Raw genomic sequence first — 18,352 nt, 5'->3', positions numbered from 1 at the left:
CTCCAGCCACGCAGCGCCACGCGGCAGGCGGCTGCAGGGCCTCTTCGCGGGCTCTGGCCCGAGCGCTCCCGGCGGGCGCTGGCACTGCGCCGTCTGCCACTCGGCCCCGCAGGCATCAAGGGCACACCCCGCAGGGGAAGGGGTTTCCGGCGCTCCCCACTAAGGCAGGATGGACGGTGGCCGGGGGTTGGAAGGAGAAGGGGGGAGGAGGAGGGTGGCAGTTCCCACTTGCCTGCTGCTGTCCCTGCTGGGCGGGCGGCGGCTGCGGGCCGCCGGGACCTGGAGTCTGTCCGTAGTAGGCGGCCTGCTGTCTGTAATACTCCGCCCAGGCAGCGCTGTAGTCTGGCTGGGAGCCGGGGGGCGCTCCGGGACCGCCTCCGGTGGCCACTTGCGCTGCGGGGTGGGGGCAGGTGAGTGGCTGGGAGACCCCCGGCCCCGCCGCCTGTGGCGCCTGCGGCTTACCTTGCTTCTTGTAGTACTCCTCCCAGGCCTTGGTGTAGTCCTGCTGGGGGGGCGCTCCAGGCTGCTGTGGCTGCTGGCCTGTGGGGGGAGGGCGTCAGAGCAGCCCTCCCAGGCGGGTGGCAGGCCAGGCAGCTCTCTGCACTTACCTATCTTCTTGTAATACTCTTCCCAGGCCTTGGTGTAGTCTGACTGGCCGGCGGGCGGGGGCTGCGGAGGCTCCCCCTGTGCGGGCGGGGCCGCGGGGGCCGGGGCGGGGCCGGGCACTGGGCCTGGGGGCTGCTGGTAGTAGTGCGAGTAGTAGGCGGCCCAGGCGGCGTTGGGGTCTGCGGCTGCTGCGGCGGCTTTATCTGCAGGACAGGGGTGGCTGAGGGCCTGCGGGAGCCTGGCCACCGTGCCCACCCCGCCCGCCCACTGTGTGGCCATCACTTACTGGGGTCGTGAGGTGCAGGCGGCTGCCACTGGGGGTAGGTGTTGCCCCAGCCCTGGGGTGGGTACTGATGAGGCGGTGGCCCCCCGGCACTGTGGGAGGAGAGGAGGGGCAGGTGAGCGGGGCTGCAGGGGTCACAGTCACCACCCGCAGCAGGCCCCTGGGTACCAGGCATCTGTGACAGCTAGCAAGCAGAGGACAGATGCCACCACAATCGGGCACACAGAGGCACCTGGGGCACGAGGTGGGACAGGCCAACTACTACGGGACTCGAGGGTGCGTGCATGGCACCCGCAGCAGGGAAGGCTGGTGCTGGGCCCCACCCAATGTTTGGGGTGTGGGAATAGCAATGGGGCCTGACCCTCTTCTGGTCAGTGTGGCACCCCTGTGCCCCAGTCCCGGGGAGCTCAGAGCAATACTCACTGTGGGGGAGCCCCTGGTGGCCCCTGATTGAAGGGCCCAGGGTTGAAGGGCCCCATAGGGCCGGCGGGGCCTGGACCCCCGGGGCCTGGTCCGACTGGGCATAGGGGACCCTGGGGAAGGAGAAGCAGGGGAGGTAAGCGGGGGTGAGAGGGGCTGGGCCCGAGCCGGCGCCAGCCCTCTGGGAGCCCACCTCGATCTTCTCCTCGATGAGCTGCTTGGCATGGTCGATCTGCTGGGGCGAGCCTCGGATGATGAAGAGCTTGAAGTTGGGGTCCCCATTGGGCGGCAGCTGCCGGGAGATCTCTACAAAGGCGCCCGTCTGCTGGTTTATGGCTTTCACGTTCTCTCCCCCTGCAGGGAACCGCAGCCGGTGAGGGCGGGCAGGTGGGCGAGGCCCGGAGCACAGGGCGAGGGCTGGACTCACCTCTGCCGATGACCAGCCCGCACTTGTGTGTGGGGATGGAGAAGGTCATCTCCCCGCCGGGAGGCCCCCAGCTGCCTTGGCCTCGTCCTCGGCCCCGACCCCCTGGGGGCATGCCGGGACCCCCCGGAGGGCCTGGGGGGCCACTCTGCGGGCAACAGGGGAAGGCAGGATGAGCCAGGAGCCCGGCTGCCGCGGCCCCCGCTGCCCGCTCTGGCTGCCCACCTACCCTGAGGCTCTGGAGGAGGTCATTTATGATGCGGGCTGCGTGCTCGCACCTGTCCGGAGGGCCCATGATGTGCGCAATCTTCTCAGGCCCGGTCCCGTCATCTGAGGCGACACAAGGACAGTGTTAAAGGGACAGGGGCTCAGCCCCCACGTCTCAGAGCAGGCCACACACCTGGGCAGAAGGTGGCCGAGGGCCCTCCTGCCTCTGGCACCGAGAACCAGCCCCTCTCTGGAAAGCCTCTGGGAGGACCCCTCCGCCTGAGCCATGCTGCGAGGCTGCACCAAGGGCAGCCAAAGCGTGAGCCCACGGAGGGGAGCCCGTGTCCGGTGAGCGGAGGCGCGGCCGACCCGCCCACCTGCCCACCACGCAGCCCCGGCGGGCCAGCCTGACCTTGCTTGAACTGGATCCGCACGCCGGCGTCATTCTGGATCTTCTTGATCATCTCCCCGCTCCGGCCGATGACCACCCCGACAGAATGCCTGGGCACAGGTACCTGGGAGGAGGGGCCAGTGTCAGCCCGGCCGTCCCGCAGCTGTGCCCTCCACCCCCAGGTGACCCACTCACATCGATGCCCCCGCCAATCCGAGATCCGTACTCATTCCGGTCCCCAAAGCCACCTTGGTCACGCTCCCGGAGGATGTCCATCACCATCTCGCAGGCTTGCTGCAAACACAAGCGGGCAGTGGCACAGGCCGGCCCAGTGCCCTCCTGCCCTCGCGGCAGGCACGATACTCCAGAGCTCCCTGTGGGCCTCACGGCGGGCCCCACGGCAGCCGGCATCCCAGATCAAGCCGCGGATGGCGAGCGCGGAACCACCGGCCACGCCTGCGCGCGAGCGCTGGCTCACCTGGACTTTATAGGGGTCCCCGATGATCCGGAGGGGCTTGTCCACGTTCGTGTTCTGGGACCCGTCCTGGATGAGAATCATCTTCACCCCAGCGCGCTCCTAACGAGAAAAGGCGGCGTCGGCGGCTCCGCAGGGCGGACGGGCGGGCAGCCCGGCGCCGCCCTCACTCACCTGCAGCTGCTTGATGGTCTCTCCGCCCTTGCCGATGACCAGGCCCGCCTTGCCCGCGGGGATCATGATCTCCTGCACAGTGCCGTTCTGGCCCCCGTTGGCGCTGTCGTGGAACTGTCCTGGGGGGCCCCCACGGCCCCGAGACACGATGTCATCCAGCATCATCTTCGCTTTCCTGGGAGGGGAAGGGAGAGGAGGCGCCCCTTGAGAAAGGACCGTGGAGGGATTCGCGCCCTCACCACGGCCCCACCGGCCCGAGACTCACTGGACGGACTCGGGGGCCCCTGTCAGGGACACGCTGCGCTCGGGTAAGCCACCGCTGTCTGGAGAGAAGAGGGAGACGGTCAGTGCCCTCCTGGGCCTGAGGGCAGAGAAAGGCCTGCCCTGGAGATGAGGCAGCTTCCAGGAAAACCACGCCCACTCACCATCCCTCAGCCTGACCACCCTTACCTCCCCACTCTCTCCCTCAAGTGCCAGGAACGCTGCTCAGCCCAAGAGAGGGTCAGGACACTTAAAGTCCCCCACCTCCCGGCAAGAGACAGGGAGGGAGGCGAAGATTTCAGAGGGCCAAACTTCCAGGCTACTCCCCAGCAGCACTGAGGCCCCCACACAAGAACAGTCCACACACTTCATCTGAGCATCCCCGGAGCCCTGCGAGCAGCCTTCCGGCAGCGCAGCCTTGTCCGACCGGCTCCAAAGTCAAGAGCAGGACTCAGACCGCGGTTCCCCATCACCTCCCCGCCGCACGCTCCTTCCCATGCTTAGGGCGCAGCTTAAGAGAGTCGCAGCACGCTGCTTGCAGGAGGTGCCGCGCTGACCACGCCTTCGCCTCGGCCGCCGTCAGACCAGCCACAGTGCCACAGTGGCTGACCCCGGCTCACCCCAAGGCTCCAGGCAGAGGAAGGGACTAAAGGAGTGGGAGGAGCTGAGCAGGGCCACCTTCTGCGTACCTGGAGAGATCTGCACCTTGCAGCCCGAGTCCTGCTGGATTTTGTTAATTTGTTCGCCTCCTCTGCCAATAACTAGGTGGAGAAGGAAAGCAGACGTTGGCCGGGCGAGCCAGGACTCCCAGCCGGCCACTCCCACCGCATGGGCAGCTGCCCTCACTCACTCAGGCCCACCATGCCGTCTGGGACTCGGTACTCTTCTGTCATGGAGGTCCTGCGGAGAGAACTGGGCATTAGGCCTGAGCCTCCAGTGATAAGGCCAGCTGCGCCCGGCGCGGTGGTGCACGCTTGCGACCCCAGCACCAGAGAGGCTGAGACGAACCACAGGTTTGAGGCCAGCCTCAGCAAGCAGCGAGACCCTCATCTACTGAGACCCTGTTTCCAAATGAGAAATAAGACCGGGCTGGGGTGTAGCTCGGAGGTAGAATGCCTCTGGGTTCAATCCCAGAACCGCAAAACAAAAAAACCCGGTTGCTTATCCTATTCCTCCTAGCAGTTTTAAGAACTGTCTCGGATGACGCAGTCAGGTTAACCTAAGTCTATCTGAAGTAGGGAAGAGTCCCAGGTCCTAGTGACACTCATGGACCAGTGCCTGTGGGAGACAGAGCCCGCCTGGCGTCCTCCCCCTCCCATGCTCTTCAGCAGTGTGCCCCGAAAGAACCCTGCTGGGTCAGGACGGGGCAGCCGAGAACCAACCTGCCCCATCGTGGCTTACCTCGGAGGAGGGTGAATAGGTCCAAGCTGAGAACTCATCGCTGCAGAGAGAAGCCCCGAAGGGCAGGCTGGCTTAGCCCTCTTGGGCACCACACACGCCCACCCCCAACCTAGGGGCTCTGTGCCCCCTCCCCAAAATACATGCAGCTTTTGGCTTCAACTGGAAAGGGTTCTGGGATCCCTAAAACTCACGGCCCCACAATGACCACAAGCCTCTACAGGAGAGCCGCCACCTGCCCAGCGTTTCTAACTCCAGACACCCCAAAGCCCGAACCGCCCAGGGCACAGCACCAGCGGACTTACAGTCTCCCTGGGAAGCCAGCTTCTTGCTCTCAGGTTGGTCTGCAGAAGAGAAAGAGTGTCAGCGATGTCCACCTGCCAGCGACTGCCCCAACCCGTCCTAGGAAACACCCCTAGCCCGGAGGGGAGCAAGACCCCAGCCCCCACCGAGCCCTTTATAACAGGGAGCCGACTGTGACCGCGCTGCCCAGACCCTTCCAGTTTAGGGGAGGCCCACAGCAGCGCTGGTCAGGAGCAGGCCGCGGGGCCAGCCGGCCTCACTCTTACCCCCAGCCTCCAGGGGATGAAAGACCTTGGGAGCTCATGACTGTGCTAGTCACAATCGACTCCCCTCCTTGCAGCTAACTGACCCCAGGTGGCAGACTGAACAAAAGCATTAGCGGGACAACAAAAGTTTTGTTTGTTTTTATTTTGTTTATTTTTTTGCAGTACTGGGGATGGAACCCAGGGGCATTCTACCTGAGTTATACCTCCTGCTATATTTTTTATTCTTTCTTTTGAAACAGGGTCTCACTGAGTTGCAGAAGGCCTAAGTAGCTGAGGCTGTCCGCGAACCGCCATCCTCCTGAATGCTGAGATTACAAGTGGGGACACCACCATGCTCAGCTAACGACAGGTTTTAAAAGACAGAACCCCACTCAAGTGCTGCTCTCAGTCCCCAGCCCTTCCTCCCAAGCTACAAGCAGCAGGCAGTGTTACCTCCATCTTCCAGCTGTCTCTTCTGGCCCCCAAAACCAAAATCAGGAGTGCTGTTATTCACGGTTGTGGCAGCATCGCCTCCAATTTTGGCTGCGATCTAGAAATAAAGTAGAAAGCACAGGAGTTACCACCCCAAAACCACCTTCCACAGCGGGGAACCTCACGGCCCCTCAGCCTAGGGAAGAGCCCGTGGGTGCAGACACCCTAAGTGGGACTAACAGAAGGCCAGAAGTTAGCAAAGGTATCTGGGAATTCCAAAATCTCTTTTCCTTTCTCTGGCAGGACCTGTGTTTAAACTGTTGGCAGCAGCTGTAACCCACAACCTCGTCATTCTAAGAGGTGAAAGGATTAGCAGCTGGGGGGGGGTCCCCTGGATCACCTCTGTGCATAGAGGTGTGGGATGCCGCAGACTGGAGAAGCACTTCAGCCTGGTCCTTGGAGGGTACCATCAAGTGCACCTTCCCTTCCGCTCCCCACCCTCACCCTCTTTGCAAACAAGTGCTGAGCAGCCTCGAGGCACCTGAAGTCCTCCAGTGACCAAGACCACAGGCACTTCTGGGACACATTGCATTTCAGATACATGAGGAGCAACTTTCAATATGCCTGAACCCAACAAACCAACCCAAGACCACCATCTTGTTTGTGGCTTGGAAACCCTAACCCTGAGTTCTGATCAGTCTTCCCCAACTTTTTTTTTTGTGTGTGTGTGGTACTAAGGATGGAACCCATTCTACCTCCAATCTACACCGCCAGCCCTATTTTTTATTCTTTACTTTTGTGTGTGTGTGGTTCTGGGGATGAAACCCAGGGGCATTCTACCTCCAATCTACACCCCCTGCCCTATTTTTTATTCACTGAGTTGCGGAGGGCCTAAGTAGCTGAGGCTGTCTGCAAACCACAATCCTCCTGTCTCAGCCTCCGGAATGCTGGTCTTCTTTACTTTGAAAGAGAGTCTCACTGAGTTGCAAAGGGCCTCACTAAGTAGCTGAGGCTGTCAGTGAACAGCGGTCCTCCTGCTCGGCCTCCCGAATGCTGGGAACACAAGCTTGCGCCACCAGGCCCGGCTCTTCCTAACTCTTTCTTAGACCCCTGCCTTTCACCAAGGCTCCTAGGATGCCCATTGGGGGCCATGTGTCTGTCACTCCAATTGACACCACCACCTTCCCCAGAAAAACTGGGCACCCCAGAATCAAGACATGGGGAGGGGAAACAAAATCAAATGCAGTAAGAAAGCCTACCTTAACCCTACTTGGAGGACGCCAGAGACCACACCTGGGGAGACCTCGATGGACCATCTAGAGGGCCCTCCCACCTCAGGAGAAGCCAGCCCCCAGCCCTGCGGCGCTGGGACAAGCCGGAGAGGGCGGCAGAGCCCTCCCATCCCAAGGGCCCCCACCCCTCCAGCGGGGGAGAGGCTGGGAACGGGGTCCTCAACCCACCAACACGCGCCACCTCCGTGCGGTCGCCAAGCCCGAAACGCGAAGGTGGGCCTCTCTTCCCTTCCCCAAGAGGCAGACCCCGCTGTCCAACTGCCCCAAACATCAGAGCGCCTGCCTCCCGGCCCACCTCCCAGGTCGCCCGAGCTCAGCCTCGCCAGGGGCGCAGCTCCGGGGCCAGGGCCGTCCCCACCAGGCCCCTTCTGCAGGGGAGGGGGCGCCCGGGGCCCCGGCCGCGAGGGAGGCAGCGCAGCCCGGAGCCCGCCTCCCCGGGCCCGGGCCTCCCGCAGAGCCCGCCTCGGCCCCCCGGTGACCCCGGGCGCGCGCACGTGACCCCGCCCCGGCGCCCCGCGCGCGCACGTGCCGCCCCCTCCCCGCGCCCCCCGGCCGCGGCCCGCTCACCTGGCGGGCCCGCTGCACGGCGTCGGCGAAGGCGTCCTTGCGGATGCCCGGGCCGCCCCCGCCGGGCGGCTGCGCGGGGCCCCCGGCCGACCCCCCGCCCGGGCCGCCGCCGCCGGGGCCGCCGCCGCCCCGCTCCCCCGCGCCCGGCGGGCCCTGCGGAGGGCCTCCCCCGGCGCCCCCGGCTCCTCCGCCCCCGCCGGCCGGCGGCGGCGGCCCGGGCGGGGGTCCTCCGGTGCTGTAGTCCGACATGGCGCGGCGGGGCCGGGCCTGGCGCGGAGGCTGAAGCTGAGGAGGCGGCGGCGGCGGCGGCGGCGGCTCAACGCGGGAACAAGGCCTCGCTCCACACGGCCGCGGAGCACTCTGGGAAGCCAGCGGCTAGGAAGACGACGCGGGGGGAGAGGGCCGCCCCTCCCGTCGGCGGCGTGACGGACTGGGCCGCCGGGCCAATAGGCGGCGGCCGTCGCCCGCTGCGCGCCAATCGCGGGCTCTGGAGGCGAATGGCCAATCGGAGCGCCGCGGAAGGCAGTGGGCGGGCGGCAACGAGTGACTGATAGCGCCAGGAGGCAATGAGGTGAGGCGTGCCGACGCTGAGCGGGCAAATCCCGGCGATCCGAGTAGTTAGGAAGCCCAATGAAGGGTGAGTTCCCTATTCGCGGGGGCGGCTTCGGAATTAGATGGATGGCTCCGGGGAGTCACGTGGGCAGGAAGGAGGGGCTTGGGGAAAGACTCCTAGGACTGGCAGGCCAGGTGCTCGGCGTGATAGTCGTGCGGGCCAGCCAATGGACGCGCCCGGGAGGCGGTACTTGTCAAATTGGCCGTCCCTTGAATCCAGTCCCTGATGAGTTCTGGGCGACCAGATTGGATTTGGACCTGATGGCTTCTCTCGTTAACCAGAATCCTTTTCCAGCCCTGCCTGAATTCTAAGCCAATGGCTGAAGGTCAAGGGCGGGATGTAGGTGACTGACACCTCTCTGAACAAATGGCAACGAAGGGAATAAAACGGCCCGGTTTGGGAGGGAGCCAGTGGGAGCGCAGCTGCACTAGGGCGGAGCCGACCCCCAGAGCGCGAGAGGGGATTTGCGGAAACGGAGTGAATGGCAGCCGACGTGGGCGCAGGTGACCGGCTGCCGGAACTCGGCCCGGCGTTTGGATTGCCGCCCCTGGGCCTTGGTGGGCAGGCCCGGCACGTGGCCGGCTTGAAGCCCTTAGATGGGGTGCTTCCCGGGGCGAGGTGGCCGGGGAGCTGGGAATCCCAGGGATCCCCTGCACGCCCTTCTCCCTCGACCCAGGGATCTGGAGTCTCCACTCTCTTCCAGGATTCGCGGGACCAGCTCCTCTCTTCCCCAAGGACTGAGGGTTCCAGCCCCACATTCCAGCCTCCCTACCCCCCCTTTCCTTCCCACAAGGGATCCGAGCCGTTTGCGCCCATGCTAGACCCAAGGACCCCAGTTTCTATTTTAGATCCAGGTATCCCAGACACGTCCAGCAGAAACTACCTCTTTATTCCCGGTTGTCTGCACGCACACCATCTCTCTCTGGAGCCAGGACAAGTCCTCACAAGCCAGACGCGTCCAAACTCAAGCCTCGGGCTGTACCCGGGGTTGGGGGCGCCCCAGGAATCTTCTGACCTAAGCCCCCAGCCGGCATTTGCAACCAAACACCGTCCCAGGGCCAGAACCTGGAGGGCTCAGGGGACCCAGGGACTGGGGGCTTCACGGCCCATCCCTGCCCGGGTCGCAGAATCCAGCTTCTGGCCTAGACGCTCAGAGTTTTCTTCATGGCCTCGTACACCACGTAGCTGATGCCTCCAGCTGGCAGTACCTTCAGTAGCGTGGGGGTCATGCCTCTGTACAGCCCCGGCCAGCCCTGCTGAGCCAGGATCCTCTGAAAGACTCCTCGCATGGTGGGGTTCGAGCCCTCCACGGTGTCTGTGGACACAGAGGCGAGCTCAGAGCAGGGGCTGATTTGAGGGGGTATTTGTCTTTGGGGTCAGTGTGGGGGGTCTGGGTCGTATTATGGGAGAGCCTCCGAGGCACCGGGATATAGTTGTTTTAGTGATTTTTTTTCTTTATGTGTGTGTGTGCTGCGGTGGAGGGGTGCTAGAGATTGAACCTGGAGGCTTTCTACCTCTGAGCTACACCCTCATCCCTTTTTTGGGGGCAGGGGTGCTGGAGATTGAACCCAGGGGCAATCTGTCTCTGAGCTACAACTTAAACCCAGGAGCATTCTACCTTTGATCTACTTCCAGCCCTTTTATTTTTTCATTTTGAAATAGATAAGTTGTTGAAGGACTCACTAATTTGCTGACGCTGGCTTTGAGCCTGTGATCCTCCTGTTTCAGCCTCCCAAGGGCTTGAACCACCATACCTCTTTACTAGTGTGTGTGTGTGAGTGTGTTATTGGGGATTGTACTAGAGACATTCTACATCTGAGCTACATTCTCAGCCCTATTTTTATTCTCTCTCTCTCTCTCTCTCTCTCTTTTTTTTTTTTTTGTGGTACTGAGGGTGAACCCAGGGGCTTTCTACCTCCAGGCTATAGTATACTCCCAGACCTATTTTTTTTTATACTTTATTTGGAAACAGGGTCTCACTAAATTGCTGAGAGCCTCACTAAGTAGCTGAGGCTGGCTTCGAACCTGCGCGATCCTCCTGTCTCAGCCTCCCAAGCGCTGGGATTACAAATGTGCACCGCCAGGCCCGGCTTTTATTCCTCTGTGTGTGTGTGTGTGTGTGTGTGTGTGTGTGTGTGTGTGTGTTACTGGGGATGGAACCCAGGGACATCTACCTCCAAGCTACATCCCCAGCCCTATTTTTTATTCTTTATTTTGAAACAGGATCTTAATTGCAAAGGGCCTCGCTAAGTAGCTGAGGCTGGCAGTGAACCGCGGTCTCCGTCTCAGCCTCCTGAGTACTGGGATTCCAAGCCTGCACCGCCATGCCCGGCTTCGTGGTTTTTTTGAAGTGTTCATTTGAGGGCTGGGATTGGGTTGGGGTGGGTAGTATACTAAGGCTTGGTGGGCTCAGGGGTCAGTGGAAATGGACAGGATCGGTTTGGAGGATGAAAACGTCCAAGAGCCAGGGTCCGACCAGGAGGGAGCGTTTTTGGCGGCCGCTGGGCCCTGCTGACCTTGTGCCTGCATCCGGGTGCGCACCAGCGTTAGCGGGTAACTGGCCATTTGGCCACAGGTTGTGGACAGCGTCACTGACGACAGACTGACCAAGCCGCTGGGGTCCTTCATGTCCCTGCCTGACTTGAGCCAGAAGCACCGGAGCATCTGTGAATGGAGACAGCGAGGGCACCAGGCCTGAGAACCGAGACCCGGGCCCGCGGGCGTCCCGGGCGGGCTGGCCAAAGCGTGCACGCGGCGGACTAGTATTCAGCCCCGAACTGGAGGACCGTATGCTAAATCAGCCAGGTCCGGAGGCTGAGACTGGAGGATCACGGGTCGCGGCCAGCCTCAACTACTTCTTAGGCCCTCTGCAACTCAGTGAGACCGTTTCAAAATAAAGAATAAAAATCCGGGCTGGGGGTGTAGCTGGGAGGTACAGTGCCCCTGGGTTCCATCCTTAGTACCGCAAAGGAAAAAAGAAAGATCTCATAGCAGTAGAGAGTAGCGTAGTGGTTACAGAGACTGGGGCAGGTGAGGGAGCAGAGAATGGACTGGGGATGGGTAGTGGGTACTGGGTACTGCTGGATCGGGGGTCCTCTGATGGCAGAGGGGACAGCCATGGCTGGCCGGGATGAGCTGTCCCTTTAAAAGAGCTTAAACAAGCAGCCGGGCGTGGTGGCGCTTGGGAGGCAGAGACAGGAGGATGGCGCAGGTTCGAAGCCAGCCGCGCGCGCTGGCTTAGGAGACCCTGTTTCCAAATAAAAATGTAAAAATAGGTCTGGGAGTGTAGCCCGGAGGTAGAAGGGCTTCCAGGAACCCCAGTACCACCAAAAAAAAAAATAAAAATAATAGCTTTAACAAGCCGGGCGTGGTGGCGCACACTCGGGAGGCTGAGACAGGAGGATCACGGTTCACAGCCAGCCTCAGCTACTACTTAGTGAGGCCCTTTGAAACTCAGTGAGACCCTGTTTAAAAATAAAGAATAAGCCGGGCGTGGTGGCACACGCTTGTAAAGAATAAGCTGGGCGTGGTGGTGCACGCTTATAATCCCCGAGCTTGGGAGGCTGAGACAGGAGGATCGCACAGATTTGAAGCCAGCCTCAGCTACCGAGTGAGGCTCTCGGCAGCTTAGTGAGACCCTGTTTCCAAATAAAATATAAAATAGGTCTGGGAGTGTAGCTCGGAGGTAGAAAGCCTCTGGGTTCCACCCCCAATACCACCAAAAAAAGAAATAAAATAAAAGAATAAAAAATAGAATAGCTAATACAGCCGATACTGATTGTTTCTAGCAAACAGTGACAGACCAACCCTCCTTCCATTTTCACCCTTGTATACACAGAGGGAGGGTCACGCCCTAGCCGGGCGTGGTGGGGCAGCCTGTGATCCCAGCACTCGAGGCTGAGCCTGGATCTGGATCCCAGGTTCAAGGACGGCTTCAGAAAATAGACTCATCAACCTGGTGAACCACTGTTTCAAAATGAAGATAAAATAGGACTGGGGTTGCACCTCAGAGGTGGATCCCCTGGGTTCCGTCCCTAGCACCATATAAATAATTAATTTCTATCTTTTTAATTGCAGTACTGGGGATGGAACCCAGGGGCCTTCTACCTCTGGGCTACACTCCCAGACCCCAGCCCTGTTTTATTTTTTTATTTTGAAACAGGGTCTCACTGAGTTGCAAAGGGCCTCACTAAGCTGAGGCTGGCCCAGAACCTGAATCCTCGTCTCAGCCTCCCAAGTGCCGGGATTACAAGTGTGCGCCACCACGCCCGGCCCGCCCTTGGCCCACCCTCCCTCCCTCCCTTTTCCTTTCTTTCTTTCTTTCTTTCTTTCTTTCTTTCTTTCTTTCTTTGGTCGTCCTGGGGATGGAACCCACGGGCCTTCTACCTCTGGGCTACACTCCCAGACCTATTTTATATTTTATTTGGAAACAGGGTTTCTTAAGCCAGAGAGGCTGGCTTCGAACCTGCGTGATCCTCCTGTCTCAGCCTCCCAAACGCGGGGAGGACAAGCGTGCGCCACCACCCCGGCCTTTTTTTTTTGTTTCTTATTCATTTTGTGGTGCTGGATAATGAACCCAGGGTAATTCTACCTCTGAGCTACACCCCCGCGGGGCATAGGGCTAGGAGGCCGGGCGTGGTGGTCCACGCTTGTAATCCCAGCATTTGGGAGGCTGAGACGAGGATTCAGGTTCAGGGCCAGCCTCAGCTACTTAGGCCCTCTGCAACTCAGCGAGACCTGTTCGAAAATAAAGAATAGGAAATAGGGCTGGGGGTGGATCTTGGAGGTAGGAAGCCCCTGGGTTCCATCCACAGTACTGCCCCCCAAAATAATAATTAACAGAGTGCGGAAGGTCTTGGCCGGCCCGCGGGAGCCCCACCTCGTAGACGGCCAGGTCGGTGCAGGCGTAGGGCACGATACCCAGCATGTTGGGTAGGTAGCCGCGGTAGAGCGCCCGGGTGCCCTCCCGTGCCAAGATCTGCCGCGCGCAGTCCAGCAGCCCCTGGTACTGGCCTGTGCGGCGCAGGGTCAGCCTCGTCTTCAGCACCTAGCGCGGGGGAGCAAGAGAGCTCGTCTGATTTCATCCTCTCCGGGTGGCCACGCAAGGACAGGGACACCCAGGATTGCAAAGAGCCGGGTCAAACCCCGGTTCCTTCTGCTCCGCCCAGAGGCTGGTGGCGCCGGCCCGCCATCTCAGTGCTTGGGAAGCTGAGACAGGAGGATCGCAGAGTCGAGGCCAGCCTCAGCAGCTTAGCTAGGAAGACTCTGTGTCAAAGTAAAAAGGGCTGGGGTACAGCTCAGAGCTAGAAGGTGCCTGGGTTCGCTCCCCAGAGCCATGTGCTTGGAAAGGAAGGAAGGGGATGGGGGGCCGGGAGCCCGCCTGCGCCTGCACATTGGCCAGCTCGCGGAGGCCTCTGTGGTGCCCGGGATGAGCCCAGGGGCATCTACCGCAAGCCACACCCCTGCGTGATTTTGTTATTTATTTGAAACAGGGTCTCACTGAGTTGAGGCTGTCCTTAAACCGCGATCCTCCTGTCTTAGCCTCCCAAATGGTGCGATTACAAGCGTGCGCCCCACGCCTGGCTCCTATTTTATTCTTTTATTTTGAGACAGGGTTTCACTAAATTTCAGAGGGCCTAAGTTGCTAGGTCTGGCCTTGAACTTGCGATCCTCCTGTCTCAGCCTCCCAAATCCTGGGATTACAAGCATGTGTCACCCTGCCCAGCTCTTAATTTATGTTTGTTTGTTTGTTTGTTTTGTGGTACTAGGGATGGAAACCAGGGGCATTCTACCTCCGAACAACACGCTCTACCTTTGGGCTACACTCCCAGAAACCTATTTTTTTATATTTTTATTTGGAAACAGGGTCTCTTAAGCCAGCGAAGCCGGCTTTGAACCTGCGCGATCCTCCTGTCTCCGCCTCCCAAGCGCGGGGATTACAAGCGTGCGCCACTGCGCCCGGCCTATTCTTTTTTTTTTTTTTTTAATGCGGATCTGGGGATGGAACCCAGGGGCGTTCTACCTCCAAGCTACACCCCCAGCCCCATTTTTAATTCTTTATTTTGAAACAGGGTCTCACTAAGTTGCAGAGGGCCTCACTAAGTAGCTGAGGCTGTCCGTGAACCATGATCCTCCTGTCTCAGCCTCCCGAATGCAGGGATTACAAGAGTGCGCCACCACGCCCAGCTTTCTTTACTTTAAAACAGAGTCTCACTGACTTGCAGAGGGCCTCACTAAGTAGCTGGCCTCGAATTGCCATCCTCCTGTCTCAGCCTCCCAAATGCCGAGAGGACAAGCGTGCGCCACCATGCCCGGCTCTTACTTTATTTGGAAACATGGTCTCGCTAGGCTGATGAGGCTGTTCTTGAAACTGCCACCCTCCTGCCTCAGCCTCCCCTTGCTGGGATGACAAGCGGGGCCCCTGCCCCTGGCCGAGGGCGAGCTTTGCCCCCGCAGGCGGTGTGTGCCCGTCCTCTGTGGGGTGACCTCTGTGGGGTGACGTCCTCTTACCTCCATGGGGTTGATGAGTGTCTGGGAGATGGCCACGGCCAGGGAGCCCCCGAGGAGCCGTTCCTGGAAGGGCGGGGAGCCGTGCACTCCACAGAAGGAATTCTTGCACTGGGACGGAGAGAGGCAGGCCGCTGAGTGCTGAGCGAGAAGCCGGCCCCTGCTGCCTGGAACCCGGCGGGCAGGGGCGTCTTGGATGCAGACCTGGGGTTTCTGGGGGCACGGGAGGGTTTGGACTTGATCTAGGGTGGGCGGGAGGTCGCCCACCTGCTCGAAGACGGAGAACTTGATGGCGTACTCAGGCGCGATCTTGAGGACGTTGATGCCGTTCCCCCGCCACAGCGAGCGGACGCCCCCCTCCTGCACCATGCTCCGCAGGCCCCCCAGCAGGTTCATGAAGTTGGTCTTGGAGGAGTAGACCTGGGGACGAGGACGGGAGGAGCCCCGGCTCCACCTCGCCACCCCACCCCCCACCCCCCCCCCCCACCCCCGCCAGAGCCCGCGCCGCCGCCCGGCCCAGCCCGCTGCACACACCTGCATGTACACCTTGGCGCGGTCCAGCGGGGCCGTGCCTGTGCGGGACACGGCCCCCGCCATGGCCCCCGACAGCAGGAACTTCCACAGGGCTCCCTGGTTGTCCATTTCCAAGACCTCCATGGGGACCATCAGCACGTCTCCCGTGTCCAGCACCTGTGGAGCACCCAGCCTGCCGTCCTCAGCCGCACCCCGCTGCTGAGGGCTCACCCCAGGGCGCTCCACCCCCAGCCCTACTTTTTATCCTTTGCATGAAAACAGGGTCTCACTGAGTGGCAGAGGCCTCCTAAGTAGCTGAGGCTGGCCGCGCACCGCAATCCTCCCATCTCAGCCTCCCCAACGCTGGGATTCCAAGTGTGCGCCCCACGCCCGGCTCCCAGCCCTATTTTATTTATCTGTTTTGCGTGGTGTGTGTGGTCCTGGGGGTGGAACTCAGGGCTTCCTACCGCTGGCCCTAACCCTAACCCCAGCCCTCTGTAATTTTGTACTTGGAAACGGTCTCGCTGAGCTGCTGAGGCTGGCCTGGAACCTGCGAGCCTCCTAATCCTGGGGTGACAGGCGTGTAGGGCCACGCGTGGCTCCCAGATACCCCTCCGGAAAGCCCTCCTGGGGACGGACCCCCATCCCAACGTGGATCTCCCCAGGTGTCTTGGAGGGCATGGCAGTGTAGCTGCCGCCCCTCGGTCCAGGCTGGACGCCGGCTTCCCAACTCACCTGTTGCGCTGGGAGGTGTTCCAGGCCGTTTTCGAGCAAATGGCCAAACACGTAGCCACACACGTGCGTACAGCCGGGGTTCCAGGAGGGGGCCGGGGTCCTGGCACTCGTAAGCAGGGGCGGGCCCCCAGAGCACAACTTGTGGGGTTCCTCAGGGCAAGTTCCCATGGCGCCGGTTGGCTGCCGAGGCTCTCGTCCCTGGGGATCCGGTCCCCTGGGAGTGACTCTGGGAGCGCCTGGGAAATTTGGGTCCCCAGGGAGGATGAGGTCACAGAGGCCCTTGTGACCTCACGGGCCGGGGAGGCAGGACGGCTGTCCAGTCCCCAGTGCCGACATTCTGGTCCCCAGAGCTGAGCCTCTTTGCTGTGTCGGGCGGGACCTGGTCCTGCCCAAACTCTTAGGTGGGAGCCCTGGCTGGCAGCGGATGGGCGTGGAGGTGGCCCCAAGATGGTGGGCGGGGCACGCTGCCTCATCCCGGGCGCCAGCCCCCAGGAAGCCAAGGGATGGAGGTCACAAAGGCCACTCTGTGCCCGGGGTCCTGCCATAGCAGCCCCGTCGACAGGCGGACTTCTGCCTGGCAGTGTGGGGTGGTTCACTGTGCAGGGGTCGGGGGTGGGAAGGCCGGTCTGGACCAGCCGGGTGGGCAGGCGTCATCTCCTGGAACCTCTTTCCTGTTTCTTCCTTTTGCGTTATTTATTTATTTATTTATTTATTTATTTATTTAGTGTGTGGTACTGGGGGTGGAACCCAGGGGCTAAACTCCCAGAATTATTTTATACTTTATTTGGAAACAGGGTCTCACTGAGTTGCAGAGAGCCTCACTCAGTAGCTGAGGCTGGCCTCGAACCTGCGCATGGTACTGGAACCCAGGGGCATTCTACCTCTGAGCTACACCCCCAGCACTTTTTTTTTTTTTTTTTGGCGGTCTCGGAGGGGCATCCCACCTCCGAGCTACACCCCCATCCCTATTTTTTATTCTTTATTTTGAAGCAGGGCGTCAGTAAGTAGCTGAGGCTGGCCTTGAACCTGCGACCCTCCTGTCTCAGCCTCCCGAGTGCTGGGATGGCAGCCGTGTGCCACCACGTTTTGCTTTGGTACAGGGGTTTGAACCCAGAGGCATTCTACCTCCAAGCTAGGTTCCCAGACCTTTTTATTTTTATTTACTTATTTTTGGGGGGGTCTGGGGATGGGACCCAGGGGCATCTGACCTCCAAGCTATACACCCCCTGCCCTATTTTTTATTCTTTGTTTGGAAACAGGGCCTCGGAGCTGCCGCTCAGGCAGAATGCTCCCGAGTTCAGCCCCCATGACCCCCGGAGGAGTTTCCTGACGTGGAGGGTGAGCAGAGGCGGCCCTGGCGGCAGCGGCCGCGGACTTTGAGATGGGGAGCGGCGGAGCCGGTGAGGGAGGCCCCGCCGCCTGCAGGGGGCGCCCGCGCCGCCCACCCTGGCTCACCCCGCAGGCGGGCCGCGACTCTGTCCCCACCCGGCCCTGGGGGTTGAGCCCAGGGCATTCGCTCTGGAGTCACGCCCAGTCCTGTTTAATTCTTTATTTTGAGACAAGGTCTAAGTTGTGGAGGGCCTGGCTAACTTGCTGAGGCTGGCCTCCTGCCCCAGCCTCCAGGTCCTGCGATGGGGACGGCCTGGTTCGTGTGTGTGTGTGTGTGTGTGTGTGTGTGTGTGTGTGTGTGTGAGTGACGGGGACACCGGCCCTTGGCCCTTCCCTGGGGGGCGGCTGTGGTTCCCCAATGCACCCACCTCCTGTCAGGGGAAATAAAGCAGCCCACAGTCAAAGAGCTTAGAAAATGTATTGTTCTTTTCCTCTGAAACACACACACAGGCGGGGAGGTGGCATGACGTAGGGAGGGAGGGGTCCTCCGGCCCCTGAATGGCCCCCCAGGACCCGGGGAGCAGTGGAGCGGGGGTCCCCGATACCCCAGCTCAGAATCCAGCGGTGAAGTGGAGGGGTGCAGCGGGCGCGGGGTGCTGGGAGGGGTCCCCCTCTGGTAGAAAGGCAGACCCGGGGGCCAGGGCTTGGCTCATTTGTTTCTGCAGAATCGATGCTGGAGTCTGGGGGGCCCGGCAGGGCTGGCAGTGCTGGGGAGACCCTCTCGCTGTGTCCCTGGCCGGGGACAGTCAGAGGGCCACCTCTTTGTGAGCCCCCAGGACGTGAATCTGGACCGGCCCTGGGGTCATTAGTGGACGAGGTGGGCAGGGACAGAGGAGGACGGCAGGGTGGGGTGGGGACCCCCCAGGTCCGGGAGGGGTGGCCATGCCGGGGAGGTGAGGGGGATCCAGCGTCCATGCGGGTGTGGGGACACATCCCTCCCCAGCTGCCGGAGGCGAGCCCGTGAGCTGGGACTCAGGGCCAGGAGGCGGCCTCCCCGGCTGCCCGGAGGGGGGCTCCTGCGTGGGAGCGGGCTGGGGGTGTGTCCAGGATGGGGTGGCACCCGCTGGGGTCTAGACGGGTGGGAGCATCGGGGACGCGCCTTCTCCGAGGAAGGTTC

General features: G+C 61.3%; 2 protein-coding genes across 2 annotated transcripts; both read right to left on the bottom strand.

The window, feature by feature from the left end:
* Positions 1 to 115: 115 nt before the first annotated feature.
* On the bottom strand, positions 116 to 7,727 carry KHSRP (KH-type splicing regulatory protein; the record flags this gene model as incomplete). The annotated part of the gene is made up of 19 exons (XM_080712252.1): positions 116 to 393; positions 463 to 540; positions 609 to 809; positions 893 to 981; positions 1,313 to 1,422; positions 1,503 to 1,663; positions 1,737 to 1,881; positions 1,963 to 2,063; positions 2,353 to 2,455; positions 2,527 to 2,625; positions 2,810 to 2,908; positions 2,981 to 3,155; positions 3,246 to 3,303; positions 3,931 to 4,002; positions 4,092 to 4,141; positions 4,643 to 4,682; positions 4,945 to 4,983; positions 5,641 to 5,737; positions 7,479 to 7,727. 19 exons carry the CDS (start codon positions 7,725 to 7,727, stop codon positions 116 to 118), a joined length of 2,244 nt encoding a protein of 747 aa, XP_080568378.1.
* Positions 7,728 to 9,233: 1,506 nt separating this feature from the next.
* On the bottom strand, positions 9,234 to 15,930 carry SLC25A41 (solute carrier family 25 member 41; the record flags this gene model as incomplete). The annotated part of the gene is made up of 7 exons (XM_080712280.1): positions 15,847 to 15,930; positions 15,133 to 15,288; positions 14,866 to 15,018; positions 14,602 to 14,709; positions 12,971 to 13,138; positions 10,608 to 10,755; positions 9,234 to 9,406 (listed from the first exon to the last, which is right to left on the bottom strand). The coding sequence occupies exons 2-7, from the start codon at positions 15,262 to 15,264 to the stop codon at positions 9,234 to 9,236; spliced, it is 882 nt and encodes a 293-aa protein (XP_080568406.1). The 5' UTR covers positions 15,265 to 15,288; positions 15,847 to 15,930.
* Between the last annotated feature and the right edge of the window lie 2,422 nt (positions 15,931 to 18,352).

This window comes from Muscardinus avellanarius, assembly GCF_963383645.1.
Source record: "Muscardinus avellanarius genome assembly, chromosome: 16".
Taxonomy (NCBI): Eukaryota; Metazoa; Chordata; class Mammalia; order Rodentia; family Gliridae; genus Muscardinus; species Muscardinus avellanarius.
This window is presented reverse-complemented; position numbering and strand designations above follow the sequence as displayed.